General features: G+C 36.7%; 1 protein-coding gene across 3 annotated transcripts in view; it reads right to left on the bottom strand.

Moving 5' to 3' along the window:
- LOC120239070 (WD repeat containing planar cell polarity effector) overlaps positions 1–21918 on the bottom strand; it is a 415126-nt gene that overhangs the window by 54633 nt on the left and 338575 nt on the right. For all 3 annotated transcript variants that reach the window (XM_039243175.1, XM_039243174.1, XM_039243176.1), the window contains one exon: positions 5422–5581. In XM_039243175.1, coding sequence (XP_039099106.1) covers positions 5422–5581 — 160 coding nt within the window. The remainder of the gene's footprint in view (positions 1–5421; positions 5582–21918) is intronic.

The raw sequence follows: 21918 nt of genomic DNA, 5'->3' as shown, positions 1-21918 counted from the left end.
CATAATGTAACATATTTATAATTTCTGGAGATTAGGATATGGACATCTTTGGGAATCTATTATTTTGCCCACTTCTATACTCTAATATCATATATTGGCTTCTCACTATAATTAAAACAAAGATCATACATACTAATATGCCTTAAAAAGGCTCTAGTAATTTATCATCTTCCATCCCCCTTTACAGTTTAGCTGTCTTGGCTCTCTGTTATACAAAGGGCCTTTGCATGGATACTTTGCTCTCCCTGGAATCCTCTGTCAATTTACTGCTTCCTCACCTAGATGACTCCTTATCATTCAGCCTGTAACTCAAATAGTACCTTCTCTACTCAAAAGTTCTTTGTATTTTTTCCTAGTCCTTATCATTAATTGAATGACCTTTAGTTATTTATTTCTGCTTGTTTTTTATCTGTAGCATTCTGCTTCCTCCACTACATGCTTGAGAACTTGAAGAGTGCAGTAGGTATGCAGTACCAAGTATGCTCTGGGCATTCTGGTAGGACTTAAGAGAAATGATAGTATCAAAGAGTCAGGGTGGTTTTCCCCTTCCTGGAGTTTATAGGTTAATGAGCAGATACTAATCTAATAATCACATAAGAATAAAACTACAAGTATTATAATATTATAAGGCTTTATAATTAGGATGTTTTACTATCTGGTAGGTCTAGCTCTGCTCCCATAGTTTCTTCTTTGTTTTAATTTTCTATGTGAACTTTAATATCACCTTATCTAACTCAGTAAAAAGTATGTTGGTCCTCTTATTGAGATTACATTAAATGTAGTTAGTTTAATAATATAATACATTGATTTAGGGAGAACTGACATCTATATGATGTTGAGTCCTCCTATTCAAGAAGGATATCTTCCCATTTGTTCAAGGCCATTTTTATATCTTTCACAGTGTTGTAAGACTTCTATCATGTGGAATTTGCATATTTGTTCAGTTTATTTCTCAGTATTTAATCTTTGTTGATAACATAGATGGGGTTTTCCTCTACCATTGCCATCTCTAACTCTTTACTGTTTGTGTATATGAAGGCTATTTGTTCTTGTACATTAATTTTACATCTTTCTACCTTACTGTATTTTTAAAATATTTGATTTTATCATTGATTCCCTAGTACTCTTCTGTCATATTGTCATATCACTGCAAATGGAGATAGTTTTAGTTCATTACCAATTTTTTAAAAGTTTGTTTGTTTAGGGAGCGAGTGCAAAGAAGGGGCAGAGGGAGGAAGGGAGGGAGAATCCAAGCACGCTCCATACCATGAGTGCAGAGCCTGATGCAGGGCTTGAACCCATGGACTGGAGGATCACGACTGAGCTGAAGTATGATGTTCAACCGACTGAGCCACCCAGGCACCCTCCTTACCAATTTTTGTTCTCTAGTTCAAGGATTGGCAAACTTTAAAATACCAGATAGTAAATTATCTGGGCTTTGAGGACCATACAGTCTCAACTACCAATCCATAAACAATAAATAGATAAATAAATGGGTATGGATGTGTTCTAATAAAGCTGTATTTACAAAAGCAGCAGGTTTGCATTTGGTCATTGGGCCATAGTTTGCCAATCTTTGATCTAGTTGATCTAATTGTAATGGCAATACCTCTAGTACAGTGTTGAATAGTAGCAAAGATAGAGGGTATTCTTGTCTTGTTTCTGATTTTAGTGGAAATGCCCTCAGTGATTGCCTATTAAATAAGATACTAGCATTAGGACTAAGTTATATACATTATATTAAGAATATATTCCTCAATTTCTATTTTCTTGCATATTTTTTCTGCCATTTTCAGTGCCTTTTATTAAATTTTAATTTGAATTTATTCCCATTAGAGTGCCTTGTAATTTATTTTTCATTTCTAAGATATTTATTTCCTTTTGTTTTTTGAATGTAGTGAGCATCCTCTTTCCCCACCACATTCTCTCCCCTTGCCCCCGCCTCCGGCCCTTAGATTTGTCCATCTAATTCAGAGTGGGTTTCTATAGTACTTGGATTGTTGCCATACAGTTTTCTTGTACTTCATGGCTGTTTTAGGGGAGAGAATTTTTCTCAACTGATATGTGTCGGTCTTCATTTTTCTGCTTTTTTGAAGTATAACTGATTAGAACTCTTCATCTCTTTCCTGTTTATTTTTGTGGTATTGGAATGTATTTTGTGAGATTTTGGTTCAGTGGAGCCCTCTGTATAACTGAGTCTCACACTTGTTTTAGTGGGGTAGACACATAGATCAATAGAACAGTATGGCAAACCCAGAAATAACTCTTTACACTTAGGGTCAACTGATTTTTGACAAAGGAGTAAAGGCAGTTAGATTTTCATGTACAGAATAATGAACTTTAACCCTTATATGACATCATAAATAAAAATTAACTCAAAATCGACTTGGGTGTAAGAGCTAAAACTGTAAAACTATCAGAAGAAAACATAAAACTTTTGTAATTTTAGGTGAGAAAAAGATTTCTTATATATAAAAGTACAATTAATAAAAGAAATAAAAAACTAAATTGTCTTTTAGCAAAATCTGAAACTCTTGCGCTTCAAAAGACACTGCTTAGGAAAATGAAAGGGCAAGCCACAGACTAGGAGAAAATATTTGCAAATCACATATGTGATAAAGGACTTACAATTGAGAATATATAAAGAGGTCTTATAACTCAATAATAAGAGAACTTATTTAAAAAATGGACAAAGTTTTGAATAAATATTCCACCAAAGAAGATATGCTAATGGCTAATAACCACATAGAAAAGGTCAACGTCATTCGTTATTAGGGAAATGCAAATTAAAATCATGAGACACTATACCCAGGAGAGTGGTTATAATAAAAAAGACTGACAGTATCAACCGCAGATGAGGATATGGAGAAACTGAAACCCTTGTACCTTGCTGATGGGTATGTAAAATGTTAATCACTTTGGAAAAACAAGTTGGTAGTTTATAAAAACTAACAACATAAATATAAACTGAGAACATGATCCATCAGTTCTGCTCCTAGATATCTACCCAAGAGAAGTAAAAACGTATGTCTCTCAAAGACTTACGTGAATATTTATATCAACATTATTCATGTAGCCAAAAGCTAAAAGTAATTAAAATATCCAGCAGCTGGTGAGTGGATAAACAAAATATGGTATATCCATACAATGGAATACTATTCAGAAATTACAAAGGAATAAATTACACAGTATAACATGTATGAACCTCAGAAACCATAATGCTAAGTGAAAGAAGCCTGACCAACAAAAGACAACATATTGCCTGAATTCATTTATATGAAGTTTCCAGACTGTATGATACTGTTTATATGAAATTCCTCTAGAGGCAGGAAGCAGACACGCTGACTGAGTTAGGCTGGAGGTAGAAGTGGGAATGGACTGTAAACTGGCACAAGGGAATTTTGTGCCAGTGGAAATGTTCTAAAACTACACTGTGGTGGTAGTTGCACAACTTTATACATTCAGCCAGCATTGTTGAATCGTTTATTTACAAAGGGTGAATTTTATGGAATATTATACCCCAGTAACATTGTTTTTAAAAAAGTAAATAAAGAAGTAGGACTGCCAGGTAGTTAAAGATAATAATGGCTGCTTTCCTTTCCACCTCCCAGTATTTTCTCTATAAAGAATATAGAACATAATAAAGGAAGAAACAAATTGCATGAAAGCCACAACTTCAGCATGACTTGATAGAGAACTTCCAAACAATTATAAATAAAATGGAAAAAATACCAAATACTAGTGCATGATCTCCAATTCCTGGTGTTCTTAGAGAGCATGAACCAAACCATGCAGTTTGAAGGGATAGTTTTTTAAATGCACATTTCTGGGGTGGAGAGAGGAGTGGGTGAAAAAAAGGCAAAAAGGGAGAAGCACCTTCTGGCAGTTGGGTGTGAAGGAAGAAAGAAGCAAAAGGGGAAAATTTAGGGCCCTGAAAGATAAAAGGGAGCCAAAAAAAAAAAAAAAAAAAGAGGTTATACAACTCTGTCAGGAATGTGTAAAGAGCTTAATTAGACTGTTTTTAGTTCTCTTATTCAGGATGTTCTGGTTAAATTTTTGGCTAGTCTGCCATTCTGTCACTTGACCTAAGCAGGCTAGTAGAGCTGTGGCTTTCCCTGTTCATTTCCTATCAAATTTGTTACTTTTACTGATAGTTAGTTTGCTATTTTTGTCAATAAGATTGCTCGGCAGGGGTTTTTCTACTCAAAGCTCCACATCATGTCAACTAGCTGTTGTTTTTCATAGCCTGTCCTACCCTAGAACTACATGGCTGAACTAGCTTGGGAGTGGTGAAAGGACGGGAGCAACCCTAGAACATCAGAGTTCCCCTTCATTACTAGAAGCTCAGCATTATTTCAGGAACAAATGCTTATCAAATTGTTGTTTGCCCTACTGGATTTCAGAGCTCTGAAATGGTAGTTTTTGTCCAGTTTTAAAACTGTTTCTTGGGGATAGGATTTACTTAACCCTAAACTCTGCCATACTTGGAAATTCTCCTTTAGTTACTATTAACCAAACTATGCAGTTTGAGGCATTTTTCTCAAGGATATTATAAGTATATATGTGTAATTGACAGGAAATATGAAATATATTGAAATATGATATATATGAAAAATATGGCCTCTTAACAGTAATTGTATATATTTGGGATCCTCAAGAGCAGGTATGTAAACTATAGAACAGGGGCCAAATCTTGCCCACTGCCTATTTTTGTAAATAAAGTTTTATTGTAACACAGTCATTCTCGTTTATTTATGTATTGTGTATGGCTGCTTTCATATTACGATGGCAGAGTGAGTGTTATGATAAAATCTGTATGAACAACAAAGCCTATTATTTGGTGCTTTACACAAAAAGTTTGCTGACCTTTGCTTCAGAGCATTATCATAATTAACATAACTACCATTATAAATAATATTACTTTGTCTAGTATATTTACTTCACATTTATCCTTTATTTTCTCAACCCAATATAATCAGCTACATAGATATGAATCATCAGTTATCAGATTTCAGAAACTAATGGTAACCTTCATAAGTACGATCATATAAATTATAATTCAAATATACTAAAAATTAATATTTTAATCTAATCCAACAAATTTAACAGATGATTAGATTTAAGAATCTAAAATTTAACAAGAGTAAGACCAGAATCTGGTATATTATAGTAATTTCACATTCATGTTAGTCTGCAATAACATTCATTCTAATGATACTCTGTTTATACTCAATTACATCATAATTGCTCTTGCATGAACAAACTACCATAAAGTCGTTGACATGAGAAAATACACATTTTTTTCTTTGATATTTTTAAATATCCTTGCTTTACTATTAGTTTGTGTTTAAACAGGGAATATTTAACTTGTTTAATACTAAATACTTTGTGGAGCAGTTGTCTTATTTCAACATATCTTACCTGTTAGAAGAGACATTCAGTGTTCTTTGTTGAATGATATGTTTATGGATTGAACAAAAGGGAGGGAGGTCATCTGGAAATGTGTCTTCTCCTTGAGCTAAAGATAGGCCAACAAAAGCTTCATTTAGCGTATCTCCTCTGTCCAAAGGTCCCAGGAGTTCTGTTAAAAAATGATCGAGATGTAAGTTAAAATCAAATAAAATTCCTGATAAATCCTTCAAAAGTATGATTACAGGAAGAACTTTCACATATCCCAATGAAACTGAAACATTTGTCAATTAACTATATAGTGCACAGTGGAAATCTTGCATAGTCCTGAGTTCTGTTATTCTGACACTTAGCTCGACCAGGGGAATTTGATAACTGAGTAATAAACGTTCCTGAGTTTAGCTTTTAAAAATGCACTTAAAGCTTCCTCATTCATAGTGTTCTTAGCCAGCATTTTATTAATCAAATATTTTTGTTGTTAACAAATTACTAGAATATTTTATTATATTGGAAAGTTGTGAGAAGTAAATAAGTTTACACTCCATATGTGGAACGCAATTTAAAAGCAATAAAGGAAAGTATCTTTCCCAATATTTTACTTTTAATTAGAATTTTAAAGTGTATAGAGAGTTTGCTAGTTTCACATCATATAGATATCTGTATAAAGCAAACTTTAATATTGGCAACTTTGACAGGGCATTGTTTAGAAAAATTGTGAAATGTGATGAAGTTGTGAAAGATATATTTGAAAAAACACAGGCCTTATTAAAAGCCAAAAACTCTTAGGACTGCACTCTGTGCATGTGTGTATTTTTTTTCTTCCTTTCTTCCTTTCCTTTCCTTTCCCTTTTCTTTCCCTTTCCATTCCTTTCCTTTTTTTTTTTTTTGAGAGAGAGAGAGAGAGATGGAGCATGAACCAGGAGGGGCAGAGAGAGAGAGACAGGATGAACCAAGAGGGGTAGAGAGAGAGAAACAGAGGGAGATAGAGAATCCCAAGCAGACTCCACATTAGCAGTGCACAGAGCCTGATGTGGGGCTCAGACTCCTGAAACCATGACCTGAGCTGAAATCAAGAGTTGGGATTAGGAGGAACTTAACTGAGGAACGAGGGGGAGAAGAAGGGGGGAAATGGTGGGGGAAAGGGAGAGAGGCAAACCATGAGAGACTCCTGAATGCTGACAAAAACTGAGGACTGATGGATGTTGGGGGGAGGGGGGATGGGCATGGAGGAGGGCACTTGTGGGGTTGAGCACTGGGTGTTATGTGGAAACTAATTTGACAATAAACTATTTGTTAAAAAAAAAAATAAAAAAAAAAAGAGAGTTGGGCTTTTAACTGACTGAGCTACCCAGTTGCCCCTAACATGTTAACCATTTTTTAAGTGTTCAATTCAATAGTATTAAGTATATTCATCTTATTGTGCAACAGATTTCCAAACTTTTTTCTGCTTGCAAAACTGACACTGTACACCCATTAAACAACTCCTATTTATTTCCTCTTTCCCTTCTTCTAGGCCGTGATAACCACCATTTTACTTTTTGTTTCTATAAATCTGACTACTTTAGATACTTCATATAAGTGGTATCTTATAGTATTTGTATTTATGTGATTAGCATATTCCCCTTAGCATAATGTCCTCATGGTTCATCCATGTGGTAGGATTTCCTTCCTTTCTTTTTTTTTTTTTTTACAAATAGTTTATTGTCAAATTAGTTTCCACATAACACTCAGTGCTCATCCCCACAAGTGTCCTCCTCCATGCCCATCCCTCCTCCCCCCAACATCCATCAGTCCTCAGTTTTTGTCAGCATTCAAGAGTCTCTCATGGTTTGCCTCTCTCCCTTTCCCCCACGATTTCCTTCCTTTCTTAACAATTTCTTTAATTTTTTTTGAAGAGGGGAAGGGCGGGGAGAGAGAGAGAATCTTAGGCAGGCTCCATGTCCAGCATGGATCTCAATGTGCTAGGCTCAATCTCACAACCATGAGATCATTACCTGAGCAGAAATCAAGAGTTGGATGCTTAACTGACTGAGCCACTCAGGCATCCCCCAGGATTTCTTCCTTTTTAAGCCCGAATAATATCCCACTGCATCTATATGCCACATTTTGTTTACCAGTTTGATCGTCCATGGAGATTTGGGTTGTTTCCAGCTTTTGGCTAGTGTGAATAATTCTGCTATGAAGATGGGCATGCAGATATCTTTTTGATACCCTGTTTACAATTCCTTTGGACATATACCTATTAGTGGGGTTGCTGGATCATAGCTAAATTCTATTTTTTAATTTTTAATGAACAGCCATGTTGTTTTCATTGTGGTTGCAACATTTTATAATCCCACCAATAGCACTCCACTTTTTCCACAGTTATAGTTTTGCTTTTACATCCATAATTATCAGTGATGTTGAACATATTTTCATGTGCCTATTGGCCATTTGTTTTTCTTTGTTTGAAAAATATCTATTCAAGTCCCTTTGCCCATTTCTAAATCAGGTTGTTTGATTTTGGTTGTTGAGTTTTAGGAGTACTTTATGTATTCTGCATATTAAACCCTTACCAGATATATGATTTTCAAATATTGTCTCCCATTCTTTGGGTTGCCCTTTTCCTTCTGTGGTGATAGTGTCCTTTGATGAATAAAAGTTTTAAATTTTGGTGCAGTCCAGTTTATTTTTGTTGCCTATACTTTGGTATCCTATTCAGGAAACTGTTGCCAAATCCAGTGTCATGAAGCTTTCGCCTTGTTTCATCCCTAAAAGTTTGGTAGTTTAGGTCCTTCAGATAGGCCTTTGATCCATTTTGAGTTTAATTTTCATATATGGTGAAATTTAAGGGTCCAAGTTCATTTTTTTACAATATTAATTTAGAGAGAGAGGGAGGAGGAGAGAGAGAGAAAGCATGAGCAGGAGAGGGGTAGAGAAAGAGGGAGAGGGAGAATCCCTAGCAGGCTCCATAGTGTCAGCTCAGGGCCTGACACGTGGTTTAGTCCATGAACTGTGAGATTGTGACCTGAGCCAAAATCATAAGTTGAACACTTAACTGACTGAACCACCCAGGTGCTCCCCAACTTCATTTCTTTTCAGTATGGATATCTAGTTTTCCAAGCATGGTTTGTTGAAAAGGCTGTCCTTTCAGCCACTGAATGGACTGGGTACCCTTGTTGTTACTGAATGGACTGGATACCCATTTGACCATATATGTAAGGGTTTATTCTGGGCTTTCTATTTTATTCCATCAGTCTATATGTCTGCTGTTATGCCAGTACTATATATATTGTTTTGATTACTGTAGCTTTGTAAGTTTTGGCATGAGGAACTCTGAGTCCTTTAGCTTATTCTTTCTCAAGATTATTTTGGTTCTTTAGGGTCCATTGAGATACCATATGGAATTTAGGATGGGTTTTTCTGTTTCTGCAAAATATGTCATTGGGATTTTAAGAAGGACTGTGTTAAATCTATAGATTCCTTTGGGATGTAAGGACATTTACTAACAGTAAATCTTCCAATTCATGAACAAGGAATGCTTTTTTTACTTTTTACTGTCATCTTTATTTTATGTCAGCAGTGTTTTCTTCTTTTCAGTGTATAAGTGTTTCACCTCCTTAGGCTTATTCCTAAGAATTTAATTTTTCTTCATTGGAATTGTTTTTAAATTTTTCTTTATAAATTGTTCATTTTTTTAAATTTTTAAAAAGCTTTTCATTTAAATTCCAGTTAATACACAGTATAATATTAGTTTCAGACGTACAATACAGGAATTCAGCATTTTCATACAACACCTGAGGCTTATCACATCAAATGTACTCCTTAATCCCCATCACATATATTACCCGCCCTCATCCCCCCCAACTCCCCTCTGGTAGCTGTCAGTTTGTTCTTTATAGTTAAGAGTCTTTTTTCTGATTTGGGTGCATTTCATTTCATTTCATTTTCATTTCATGTTTCTTTATTCTGGGAAAGAGCTTGTATACAAATACGTGTAAGCAGGGGAGGAGCAGAGGGAGGGTCTGAGACAGAGGATCCAAAGCCAGATCTGCACTACCAGAAGAAAGCCCATGGTGGTGCTTGAAATCACAAACTGGAGATCATGATCTGAGCCAAAGTCAAACACTTAACTAATTGAGCCACCCCTGTTGGCTCAATTTCCTAATTGTTCTGGCTGGGACTTCTAGCACCATGTTGAAAAGATATAGAGAAAGAAGGCATCCTTGTCTTACTCATGATTACAAGAGGAAAAGCTTTCAATTTTTCACTATTAACTATGATATTAATGGTGGGCTTTTAATATGAATCTTTTTTTATGTCAAGATCATTTCCTTTTATACTTACTGAGTTTTTACTATGAGAGGATATTGTTTCCATCCTTCATTCTGTTAATCTGCCATATTACATTAACTTATTTTTGTAGGTTGAACTGTCCTTAAATTCCAGAAATAAATTAGTTGGAGTATGCTGCTGAATTTGGTTTAGTAGTATTTTGCTAAGAATTTGCATCAGCATTCATCAGAGGTACTGGTCTATTCTCTAATGTCTTTGTCTGGCTTTGGTATTAGGGTGCTAGAAAGCTGGGGAGGGACATTAAAGTATCCTCCAAATTGAGAAGGGACTTTGAGACAGGAATATAAAGGTGGTGATTCCATATAGTATACACAGAGTTTTATTCAGGGTAATTTATGGATGGGGCAATCAGGTGGAAGAGATCTATGGAAACTACATAGTTATTCTCCAGAAAATCCAGACCTTAGTCCACAGATTGTATTAGAGCTAAGGGACACAAAGAAGGATGGTGTAATGAGATCACAGGGTAACACGTACCTCAAAGACTTTGCATGCACCTAATTGACAGCTAACCTTTTATTAAATTTTGTGGCACTACCAGTGCCTCACAAGGGGGAAAGACTGTGTTATGGCTGACAGATTCACAGGAACCCAAAACATGCCTCCCACCTCATTCTAGCGTTGGCAGCCCTCCTAAGGTATGTATATTAATCTCCAGGGGGCCTGGAAAATGTAACCCCGAGAGAGGTAATCAAATGAACATGAACAAGATGGTAGGGTCAAAGATGGAATTAGTATTGACAGCACTCCTACAAAGGGAAATGATGGTTTCATAGAGTGCGTATGGGATGTTGTTTCCTCTTCAGTTTTTTTGCAGAAGTTTGAAGAGGACTGGTGTGGTATTGGTTGTAATAACCCCTCTTTCTGATGTTTAGTTTTGAGTCTTTTTGTTCTTAATCTAGCTAATGATTTCTGAATTTTTGTTGAAGTTTAAAAACAAGCTCTTAGTTTCCTTGATGATTTCTATTTTTCTGGCTTCCATTTCATTTATTTCAGTTTTGATCTTTGTTATTTCCTTCCCTTGGCTAACTTGAGGCTTAGTTCCTCCTTCTCTAGTTCCTGAGGTATAAAGTTAGGTTGTTGATCTGACATCTTTCTTCTTTCCTAATGTAAACATTTACTAATACAACTTCTCTCTTAGCACTGCTTTTGTTGTGTCCCTAAAGGTTTGGTATATTGTGTTTTCATTTTCATTTGTCTCAAGATATTTTCTAATTTCCCTTGTGACTTCTTTGACCCATTGGTTATTTATTTAAAAAAATTTACTGTCAAGTTGGTTTCCATATAACACCCAGTGCTTATCCCAACAAGTGCCCTCCTCCATGCCCATCACCCCCCTTCCCCTCCACCCTACACCCATCAGTCCTCAGTTTGTTCTCAGCATTCAAGAGTCTCTCAGGATTTGCTTCTTTCCCTCTCCCCCACTATTTCCCCCCTTCTTCTCCCCCACGGTCCTCCGTTAAGTTCCTCCGAATCCTCTTATACATGCAAACATATGGTAGCTGTCCTTCTTTGCCTGACTTATTTCGCTCAGCATAACACCCTCAAGGTCCATCCACGTTGCTACACATGGCCAGATTTCATTCTTTCTCATTGCCATGTTGTATTCCATTGTATAGATGAACCACATCTTCTTGACCCATTTCTCAGTTGACGGACACTTAGGCTCTTTCCACAATTTGGCTATTGCTGAGAGTGCTGCTATGAACATTAGGGTCCATGTGCCCCTGTGCATCAGCACTCTTGTATCCCTTGGGTAAATTCCTAGCAGTGTTATTGCTGGGTCCTACGGGAGTTCTATTGTTAATTTTTTGAGGCACCTCCACACTGTTTTCCAGAGGGGCTGCACCAGTTTACATTCCCACCAACAGTGTAGGAGGGTGCCTGTTTCTCCACACCCTCGCCAGCATCTAGAGTTCTCAGAGTGGCTAAAATGACCCATTGGCTATTTAAAAGTATGTTGTTTAATATCCATTTTGTGATGGTTAATTTTATGTGCCAACTTGACTGGGCTAAGGGATGCCCAGATAGCCAATACAACATTATTTTTGGGTATGTCCGTGAATGGGTTCAGAAAGCAATTAGCATGTGAATCAGTACACTGAATAAAGAAGTCTACTAGGCAGGTACCATCCAAATGTGTTTAAGGCCCAAATAGAACAAAAAGGCAGAGAAAGGGCAAATTGTATGTCTCTCTTCTTGAACTTGGACATCCATCTTCTCCTTCTTTCTGATACCGGAACTCCTCATTCATTGGCTTTTTTGGACTCTGGGACTTGTACCAGTGGTGGCACTCAACCCCGATCCCTTTTCTCAAGCCTTTGCCTTGAGAAAACTCCAAAGTATAACTTTGGAGTTATACTACTGGCACTTCTGATTCTCAGGCCTTCACATTTGGACTGAATTACACCACTAGCTTTCTTGGTTCTAAAGCCTGCAGATGGTGTATTGTGGAACTTCTCAATTTCGATAATCATGTGACCCAGTGTATCTCTATATATATTCGATTTGTGCCCTGGGGAACCCTAATACACATATATTTACAGATTTTTAAGTTTTCCTTCTGCTTAATAAGTTTTATTTCATTGTGTTAGGAAAAGATGTTTTCTACGAATTCAGTTTTTATGTTGTTAAGACTTGGATGTTTTTTGTTTGTTTTGTCTTGTTTGTTTGTTTGCCTGACTCAAGATCTGTCCAGCAGAATGTTCGATGTGCACTTGAGAATAATGTATTTTACATTGTTGTGTGAGTGTCTGTTAGGTCCAGTTAGTGTATAGTGTGGTTCAAGCCCTCTATTTCCTTTTTCATCTTCTGTCTGGTTGTTCGTATTATTACTGATAGAAGGGTGTTGAAGTCTCCTACTATTGTTTTTTGACTATTCCTCCTTTCAGTTTTGTCAGTGTTTGCTTCATATAAAGAGCTACAGTGTTTGCTAAATAAATATTTATACTGTTAGATCCCCCTTGTGAGCTGTGTTCTTTATCATTATATGATATACTTCTTTGTCTCTTGTGACAGTTTTTTTTTTATAGTTTATTGTCAAGTTGGTTTCCATATAACACCCAGTGCTCATCCCCATAAGTGCCCTCCTCCATGCCCATCTCCCCGCTTCCCCTCCACGCCTCATCAGCCCTCAGTTTGTTCTCGGAATTCAAGAGTCTGTAATGGTTTGCCTCCCTCCCTCTCTCCCACTATTTTCCCCTTCTTCTCCCCCATGGTCTTCTGTTAAGTTCCTCCTAATCCACCTATATGTACGAATATATAGTATCTGTCCTTCTCTGCCTGACTTATTTCACTCAGCATAACACCCTCAAGGTCCATCCACGTTGCTACACATGGCCAGATTTCATTCTTTCTCATTGCCGTGTAGTATTCCATTGTATAGATAAACCACATCTTCTTGATCCATTCATCTTGTGACAATTTTGACTTGAAGTCTTTTTGACTGCTGTTAGCACAGACAGCTTTGCTCTTGCTATTTTCACAGAATATCTTTTTCCATCCTTATATTTTCAGTGTATAAAGTGAGTCTCTTGTATGTAATAAAGTGTTGGATCTTGTTTGTTTAATCCACTCATTCTAAGTATTTTGAATTAGGAGTGTAATCTACTTATATTTAAACTAATTGATACAGAAGGCCTTACCATCGTCATTTTGTTACTTGTTTTTGATGCCTTACAGCTTTTTTGTCCTTTATTTCTCATACTGCTTTTTCTGTGTTTGAATTTTTCTTCGTAGTGATATGTTGTAATTCCTTCTTATTTGATTTTGTGTGTATTCTATAGTTTTTCTTTTGGATATAATTTGAATTATATAAAGTATCATAAAAGTTAAAAAAATCTATTTTAAACTGATAATTTTAATCACATACAAAAATCCTTACTCCCTTATAGTTGTTCCCCATTTATTATTGTTACAAATTATATCTTTATATATTGTATATCTAGTAACACAGATTTATAGGTTTTTTTTAAAGCGTTTTTGTATTTTATACTCCGTAAAAGTGGATTTAAGTAACAAACTTATAATACAGGATTCTATATTTGTGTTTTTACCTTTACTGGATAACTTTATACTTTAATATGATTTCATGTTGCTGTCTAGCACTTTTTGGTTTCAATTTGCAGGACTCTCTAGTATTTTTTTTTCTTTATTGTATAGCAGGTAGTAGTATTACATTCCTTCAGTTTTTATTTATCTGTGAAGATCTTAATTTCTCCTTCAGTTTGGAAGCACAGTTTTATAGGACACAATAATCTTGGTTGACATTTTTTTTTCTGTCATTAGCCCCCTTTTTTTTTTATTTCTAGGAGAGAGAGACAGCGTGAGCAGGGGAGGGTCAGAGAGAGAGGGAGTCACAGACTGAAACAGGCTCTAGGCTCTGAGCTGGCAGTCAGCACAGAGCCCGACGCAGGGCTCGAACCCACGAACTGCGAGATCATGACCTAAGCAAAAGTCGGACGCTTAACCGACTAAGCCACCCAGGCGCCCCTCATTAGCCCTTTTAGTATATCATCCCATTTCTTTTGAACAGCAAGGTTTCTGCTATGAAATCTGCTGATCTTACTGAGGATTCTCTGTCCATGATAAGTCATTTTTCTCTTGCTTTTTTTCAAGATTATCTTTGACTTTGAACAGTTTGGTTATAATTTAGGTCTCTTTGTGTTTGTGCTAGCTTGAGTTCATTGATTTCGAGTTTGTATTTTCATTTCATTCCTTAGATCTGGGAAGTTTTCAGCCATTGTTTTTTCCTTATCTTTTCTTTTTACAACTGCTATAATACATTTGTAGGATTCTTTGATTGTGTCCCATAAGTCTCTTAGGCTCTATTTACTTTTTCTTCATTCTGTTTTCCTTTTGTTCCTCTGACTCAGTGATTCAAATGACCTGTGTTTAAGTTTGCCAGTTCTTTCTTCTGCCTAATTGTTTGTTTTCAAACTGTGGTGGTGCATTTTTCAGTTCTGTTATTGTATTTTTTGCTTCAGAATGTTTTTTTTTTTAAAAAGTTTATTTCTTTGCAGTATTCTGATTTTGTTTATGCATTGTTTTCCTGATTTGTGTAGTTGTCTGTGTTTTTTTTAAGGTCACTGATCATCCTTATGACAGTTACTTTACATTCTTATGAACCTTATAGATCTACATTTCTTTATGCTCAATTTCTGGGGCTTAATTTTAATCCCTCGATCAGGCCATGTTTCCCTGTTTCTTTGTATGTCTTATGGTATTTTGTTGAAATTTTTGTCATTGAAAAAACAGCCATCCTCCCAGTGTTTATGGACTGATTTTGTTCAGGGGAAGACCTTCATCAAATAGACTAGCTAGAGATTCTGAGGCCTCTCAGACCTTTCCTGATATGTCTTCTTTGGGATTATGTGTGTGCTTTTATTTTATTTTATTTTATTCTTAATGTTTATTCATTTTCACGAGAGAGACAGAACACGAGCAGGGGAGGGGCAGAGACAGAGAGGGAGACACAGAATCTGAAGCAGGCTCCAGGCTCTCAGCTATCAGCACAGAGCCCGACGCAGGTCTTGAACTCACGAACCGTGAGATCATGACCTGAGCCGAAGTCGGACGCTTAACCAACTGAGCCACCCAGGAGCCCCTATTTGTGTGCTTTTAGTATATACAGGGGTGTGTGTGGCGGGGGGGGGGGTGCGCGCGCCTGTCTGTCTTGATTTCCCATTTCTTCTCAGGAGATTTCAGTTTCTATTGAAATATTCTGCCCTTATTCTCTTGCTCTGCCTAGTGCCTGCCTGCATGAGCTCAGAGCCTCTGCTGTTCCAGTGCACCAAGGCACTCATTTCTGTTTTCACTGGCCTCCAACCTGATATCCAAACTATGCTGCTGTTATTCTTACTAACACCCTGAGCCAGGCAAGACAGAAATGAGTTCTTTCTATAGCTCCCAGAGAAGCCAGAATACTGTTCTTAAGTTCCACCCTATTTCTTTTGTCTCCAGGAAGGGGCTGGTAACTAGGTGATATTCTTCCTATTGTATGACCCTACTAAGGTAAGGAGTATTGTATATGGTGAACAAAATACAGTGAATTATTTTACTCCTTTGGAACCACCACTTCTCTTGTTTATGCTTGTTGTGGGAGCTATGGCCCCTAACTTATAGAGTTCTCACAAAGGTATTTTATTCCTTATAGCTGTTAAGTTGGTGCCTTAATGGGAGAACAAGGGTCTGAAGCTTCCTATAGTCCACCGTTTTGCTGAAATTGCTCCTTCCACAGTGAAGGCACTAGTTTCCACAGTCTCAAAAACTGTAACAGGTAAATAGCTTTAATATAGACAAAGAAGACTGTATTTATTTTCACAGTGAGTCTTATTCCCAACTGCCCTTGTTAACAGTTTTCTTGTCCATTACAAAATACATATGGTTTGGATTATCTCCTTCCAATAATTTGCAGTAATAAATTATTCTTGGACATCTGTCAGTATTATCTTAAGATTGAAAATGTTTACAGAAAGTACTTTTATAAGCAGACTTATTTTCCAGAATACCATTACATGTGCCATACCACTTACCCTCTTTGCTTATTAATAAGGCTGAAATGAGACTGTATGGATCTTTGACAATAAATGGAATTCTCAGGTGGTTATGTTTTCAAATGTGAAAATAAGCTTTGGTTATTTGTATAAGCAGACTTTTATTGAGAGTCTGCTCCATGCAGGTTGCTCTACTTAGTGAGGGATATAAACATGAAGAAGACTTAAATGCTTTCCTTGATGAGATTACAGTTTGATAGCAGGGTAGGTATGCTTTAAAATTTTTTTTAAAAATATTTATTCATTTTTAAGAGAGAGAGTGCAAGTGGCGGAGGGGCAGAGAGAGAGGGAGACACAGAATCCAAAGCAAGCTTCAGGCTCTCAGCTTTCAGCACAGAGCCCAATGCAGGGCTTGAACCCACCAGCAGTGAGATCATGACCTGAGCTGAAGTCGGATGCTTAACCAACTGAGCCACCCAGGCACCCCAGGGTAGATATGCTTACATTGTGCTTTCTTGATTACAAAATGTTAAATCCATAGTAGTAGCAAATGATTATTGTTGCAGTTGGGGGAAATGTCGGCAAAAGAGAACCTTAAAAAAAAAAAAAAAGATTGCTTCTTGTGCATCTGGGTGGCTTAGTTGGTTAAGCATCCAACTCCAGCTCAGGTCATGATCTCACAGTTCATGTGTTAGAGCCCCACATCATGTTCTGTGCTGACAAAGCCTGAAGAACTGCTTCTAGTTCCCTGTCTCTCTCTCTCTGCTCCTCCCCCATTCACACTCTGTCTCTCTCTTTTGAAAATAAACATTTTAAAAAATAAAAGGATTGCTTTAACAGTCTTTATTCTTTTTTTAAAAAAAATTTTAAATGGTTTATTGTCAAGTTGGTTTCCATATAACACCCATTGCTCATCCCCACAGGTGCCCTCCTTCATGCCCATCACGCCCCTTAACAGTCTTTATGCTTAACTACTTTAAGTCAGATGGTCCTAGATAGAGCTTTATTAGTGTTTTACTTAAAAATATAATAGTGAGCTTATTAATTTCAGGGAAGGTTATAGGCACGGGTAGTAATTGGGTTCCACCTAGTAAATAAAGTGTAAAGTCTTAAACTAACAAACTACAAAGAGGCAGAATTTTGTTTGGGATGGAGCCAGAGGATAGAGTATAGAGAGGTTTTAGCCTTAGTGATCTGTTACTTTATATTCTTACATTTGTGTTCAGTAGGCAGATTGACTATGTGTTTGAGCTAAAAGTCAGCTAACTGGGTAATCTTAACTGTCTGCTGAAAGCAGAAATTACATAGAATTTTGTTTTCCTAGAACAGAGATTTTAAACTGGTAGTCCATATGCTAAATTCAGTTTATAGATGTATACATGTATATAGTTATCTTCTAAAAACAAAGCTTACTTAAAAGAAAAAACACCAAAAACCTAGCACTTCTCAAAGGGTTATGTCTGCGGGCTTTCTAAATTATTTAAAAGATCAGTATGAAAAATTCTTGTAAACAGTTCTTACTTGGTCTGTGTCCTTTTAACTTAAAAGGCTTTATAGTATAATTGCTCTGTAAATATCAGAATTTTCTGTATATTGTTCAGTGTACACAAAGAAGCTGTCAAACAGCTTACCTTCTACTTTTCAACTTGTTTATTTTTATGCCTCCAAAAAGCTGTATTTTTTTTTTTTACAAGAACAGCTGCTACTTTGTAAATATTTTAATGGCTCCTGTTAAGTAGAGCTGTCAGTTTAACAAACAATATCATAAAAGATTTTCACTCTTCCATGCATTGGACATCTTGAAATGTGTTTTACCCTGAAAACCTTTGGGGGATTTTAGACTGGAATGGACATCTCCTTTGAAGGCACAAAGCCAACAAAAGAAGAGAGAGATTTAAAGAACAGAGTATAAGATAACCAAGGAAATAGTGCCATTTATTTCAGAAGACTAGTATATGACAGCAATAAGTTCTCTTATTCTTTTCTGAACTCAACTATAGATTTAAACACTGATCAAGTTAACGAACTCAGGCAATATGATAATAATTACTGTGTATTATCTGAGTTTTATTCTACGTTGTGCCGTCTGGTCTTGGGAGGTCATCTAACTTCTCAGATTGTTGGTGAGGATTTCAGAAATGCGTATCTTATTTATTGTTGATTGTATATTGTTGGTAAATCAACACTTAAAGGGATTTGGCAGTGTCCATAAAAATACTTCTCTTTTTGACCTCAATTTACTTTACCTTGAAATTTATCCTATATAAACACTGGCATAATGTGTACAAAGATATTAACAAAAGTGTTTTTATTTATGCCACCTTGTTTAAACATAAACAGACATACCCCACAGTAATCTTATTATGGAATTTCACATGTCTGAAAACAGAGAACAGAATAATGAACCCTTAGCTAATTCTCCATCCTCCAGTTTCAACAATTACCAGTTGTGGTCAATTTTATTTCCACTCCATCCTCTACCACTTCAACACTCTACCCTTGGAATAATAATTGAAGCAAATCCTAAACAGATCATTTTATTTGAAATATTTTATATTGTATCTCTTAAAAGATAAGTACTTTCCATTTTTATTATTTTTTTATTGAAGTATAATTAATACATATTAGTTTCAGGTGTACAGTATAATGATGAAATAATTTTATACATTATTCAGTGCTTATCAAGGTAAATATACTCTTTTTAAAATTTAAAATTGTTTAAATGTTTATTTTTGAAAGAGCAGGCGAGCATGAGTGGGGAAGGGACAGAGAGAGAGGGAGACACAGAATCTGAAGTAGGCTCTAGGCTCTGAGTTGTCATCCAAAGCCCAATGCGAGGCTCAAACTCATGAGATCAAGACCTGAGATGAAGTCAGATGCGGCCCACCCACATGCCCCAAGGTAAATGTATTCTTAATCCACTGTATTTATCCCCCATCCACTTCTGTGGCAACCACTCATTTGTATCTGTATTTAAGAGTCTATTTTCTTGTTTGTCTCTATTTTTTCTTTGTTCGTTTCTTTCTTAAATTCCACATATGAGCAAAATCATATGGTATTTGCCTTTCTCAGACTGACCTGTTTCACTTAGAATAATGCTCTCTAGCTCCATCCGTGCTGTTGCAAATGTCAGGAGTTCATTCTTATTTATGACTAATATTCCTGTGTGTGTGTGTGTGTGTGTGTACACACACCACATCTTTTTTATCCATTCATCATAGACACCTGGGTTGTTTCTGCTATCTTGGTTATTATAAATAATGTAATAAGTACAGGGGTACATATATCTTTTTGAATTGGTGTTTTCATTTTAAGTAGAAATAATGGATTGTGTGCTATTTCTGTTTTTAATTTTTTGAGGAATCTCCATACTGTTTTCCACAGTGGCTATTCCAATTTGCATTCCCATTCACGGTGCACACGGGTTCCTTTTCCTCTATATCCTTGCAAATACATTACTTGTCTTTTTGATTTCAGACATTCTTTTTTTAATTAATTAATTAATTTTTTCCATAGTTTATTGTCAAGTTGGTTTCCAAATAACATCCAGTGCTCATCCCAACAAGTGCCCTCCTCCATACCCATCACCCCCTTCCCCACTCCCCCACTGCCATCAGCCCTGTTTGTTCTCAGTATTCAAGAATCCTTTCCCCAACTATTTTCCCCCTTCTCCTCCCCCATGGTCCTCTGTTAAGTTTCTCCTGTTCCACTTAAAAGTGAAAACTTATGGTATCTGTCCTTCTCTGCCTGACTTATTTCACTCAGCATAACACCATTAGGTTCCATTCATGTTGCTACACATGGCCAGATCTCATTCTTTCTCACTCCCATGTATATTCCATTGTATAGATATACCACATCTACTTGATCCATTTCTCAGTTGATGGACACTTAGGCTCTTTCCACAATTTGGCTATTGTTGAAAGTACTGTTATGAGCATTGGGGTCCATGTGCCCCTGTGCATCAGCACTCTTGTATACCTTGGGTAAATTCCTAGCAGTACTATTGCTGGATCATAGGGGAGTTCTATTGTTAATTTTTTGAGGCACCTCCACACTGTTTTCCAGAGGGCTGCACCAGTTTACATTCCCACCAACAGTGTAGGAGGGTGCCCGTTTCTCCACATCCTTGTAAGCATCTAGAGTCTCCAGATTTGTTCATTTTAGCCACTCTGACTGGCGTGAGGTGGTATCTCACTGTGGTTTCGATCTGCATTTCCCTGATGATGAGGGATGCTCAGCATCATTTCACGTGTCTGTTTGCCACCTGGATGTCCTCTTTGGAGAAGTGTCTGTGCATGTCTTCTGACCATTTCCTCACTGGATTATTTGTTTTTCAGGTGTGGAGTTTGGTATGTTCCTTATAGATTTTGGATACTAGCCCTTTATCTGATATGTCATTTGAAACTATCTTCTCCCATTCTATCAATTGCCTATTAATTTTATTGATTCCTTTGCTGTGCAGAAGCTTTTTATCTTGATGAGGTCCCAGTAGTTCATTTTTGCTCTTGGGGATGTGTAAAGTAAGAAATTGGTGCGGTTGAGGTCAAGGAGGTTGTTTCCTGCTTTCTCCTCTAGGGTTTTGATGGTTTCTTGTCTCACATTCGGGTACTTTATCCATTTTTAGTTTATTTTTGTGTATGGTGTGAGAAAGTGATCTAGGTTCGTTCTTTTGCATGTTGCTGTCCAGTTCTGCCAGCACCATTTGTTAAAGAGGCTGTCTTTTTTCCATTGGATATTCTTTCCTGCTTTGTCAAAGATTAGTTGACTGTATACTTTTGGGTCCACTTCTGAGTTCTCGATTCTGTTTCATTGGTCTGTGTGTTTGTTTTTGTGCCAATACCATACTGTCTTGATGATGACAGCTTTGTAGTAGAGGCTAAAGTCTGGGATGATGATACCTCCCGTTTTGGTTTTAGTTTTCAGTATTACTTTGGCTATTCGGGGTCTTTTGTGGTTCTATACAAATTTGAGGATAGTTTGTTCTAGCTTTGAGAAGTATGCTGGTGCAATTTTGATTGGAATTGCATTGAATGTGTAGATTGCTTTGGGTAGTAATGACATCTTAACTATATTTATTCTTTCAATCCATGAGCATGGAATGTTTTTCCATTTCTTTGTGTCTTCTTCAATTTCCTTCATAAGTTTTCTATAGTTTTCATCATACAGATCTCTTATATTTTTGGTTAGGTTTATTCCTCGGTATTTTATGGTTTTTTTGTGCAATTTGAATGGGATCAGGTTCTTGATTTATCTTTCTGTTGCTTCATTATTGGTGTATAAAAATGCATATGATTTCTGTACGTTGATTTTGTACCCTGCGACTTTGCTGAATTTATGGATCAGTTCTTGTAGGCTTCTGGTGGAGTCTCTCAGGTTTTCTATGTAGAGTATCATGTCATCCCGACTTTCTCAGGGGTCTTTATTAAGAAGGGATGCTATTGGCAATGAGAAAGAATGAAATCTGGCCATGTGTAGCAACGTGGATGGAACTTTAGGGTGTTATGCTGAGCGAGTCAGGCAGAGTAAGACAGATACCATGTGTTTGCACACATAGGAGGATTAAGAGGAACTTAACAGAGGACATGGGGGAGAAGAAGGGGATAATAGTGGGGGAGAGGGAGGAAGATAAACCATGAGAGACTCTTGAATACTGAGAACAAACTGAGGGCTCATGCGG

This window comes from Hyaena hyaena, unplaced genomic scaffold (assembly GCF_003009895.1).
Source record: "Hyaena hyaena isolate Hyena2069 unplaced genomic scaffold, ASM300989v1 scaffold_224, whole genome shotgun sequence".
NCBI lineage: Eukaryota > Metazoa > Chordata > Mammalia > Carnivora > Hyaenidae > Hyaena > Hyaena hyaena.
This window is presented reverse-complemented; position numbering and strand designations above follow the sequence as displayed.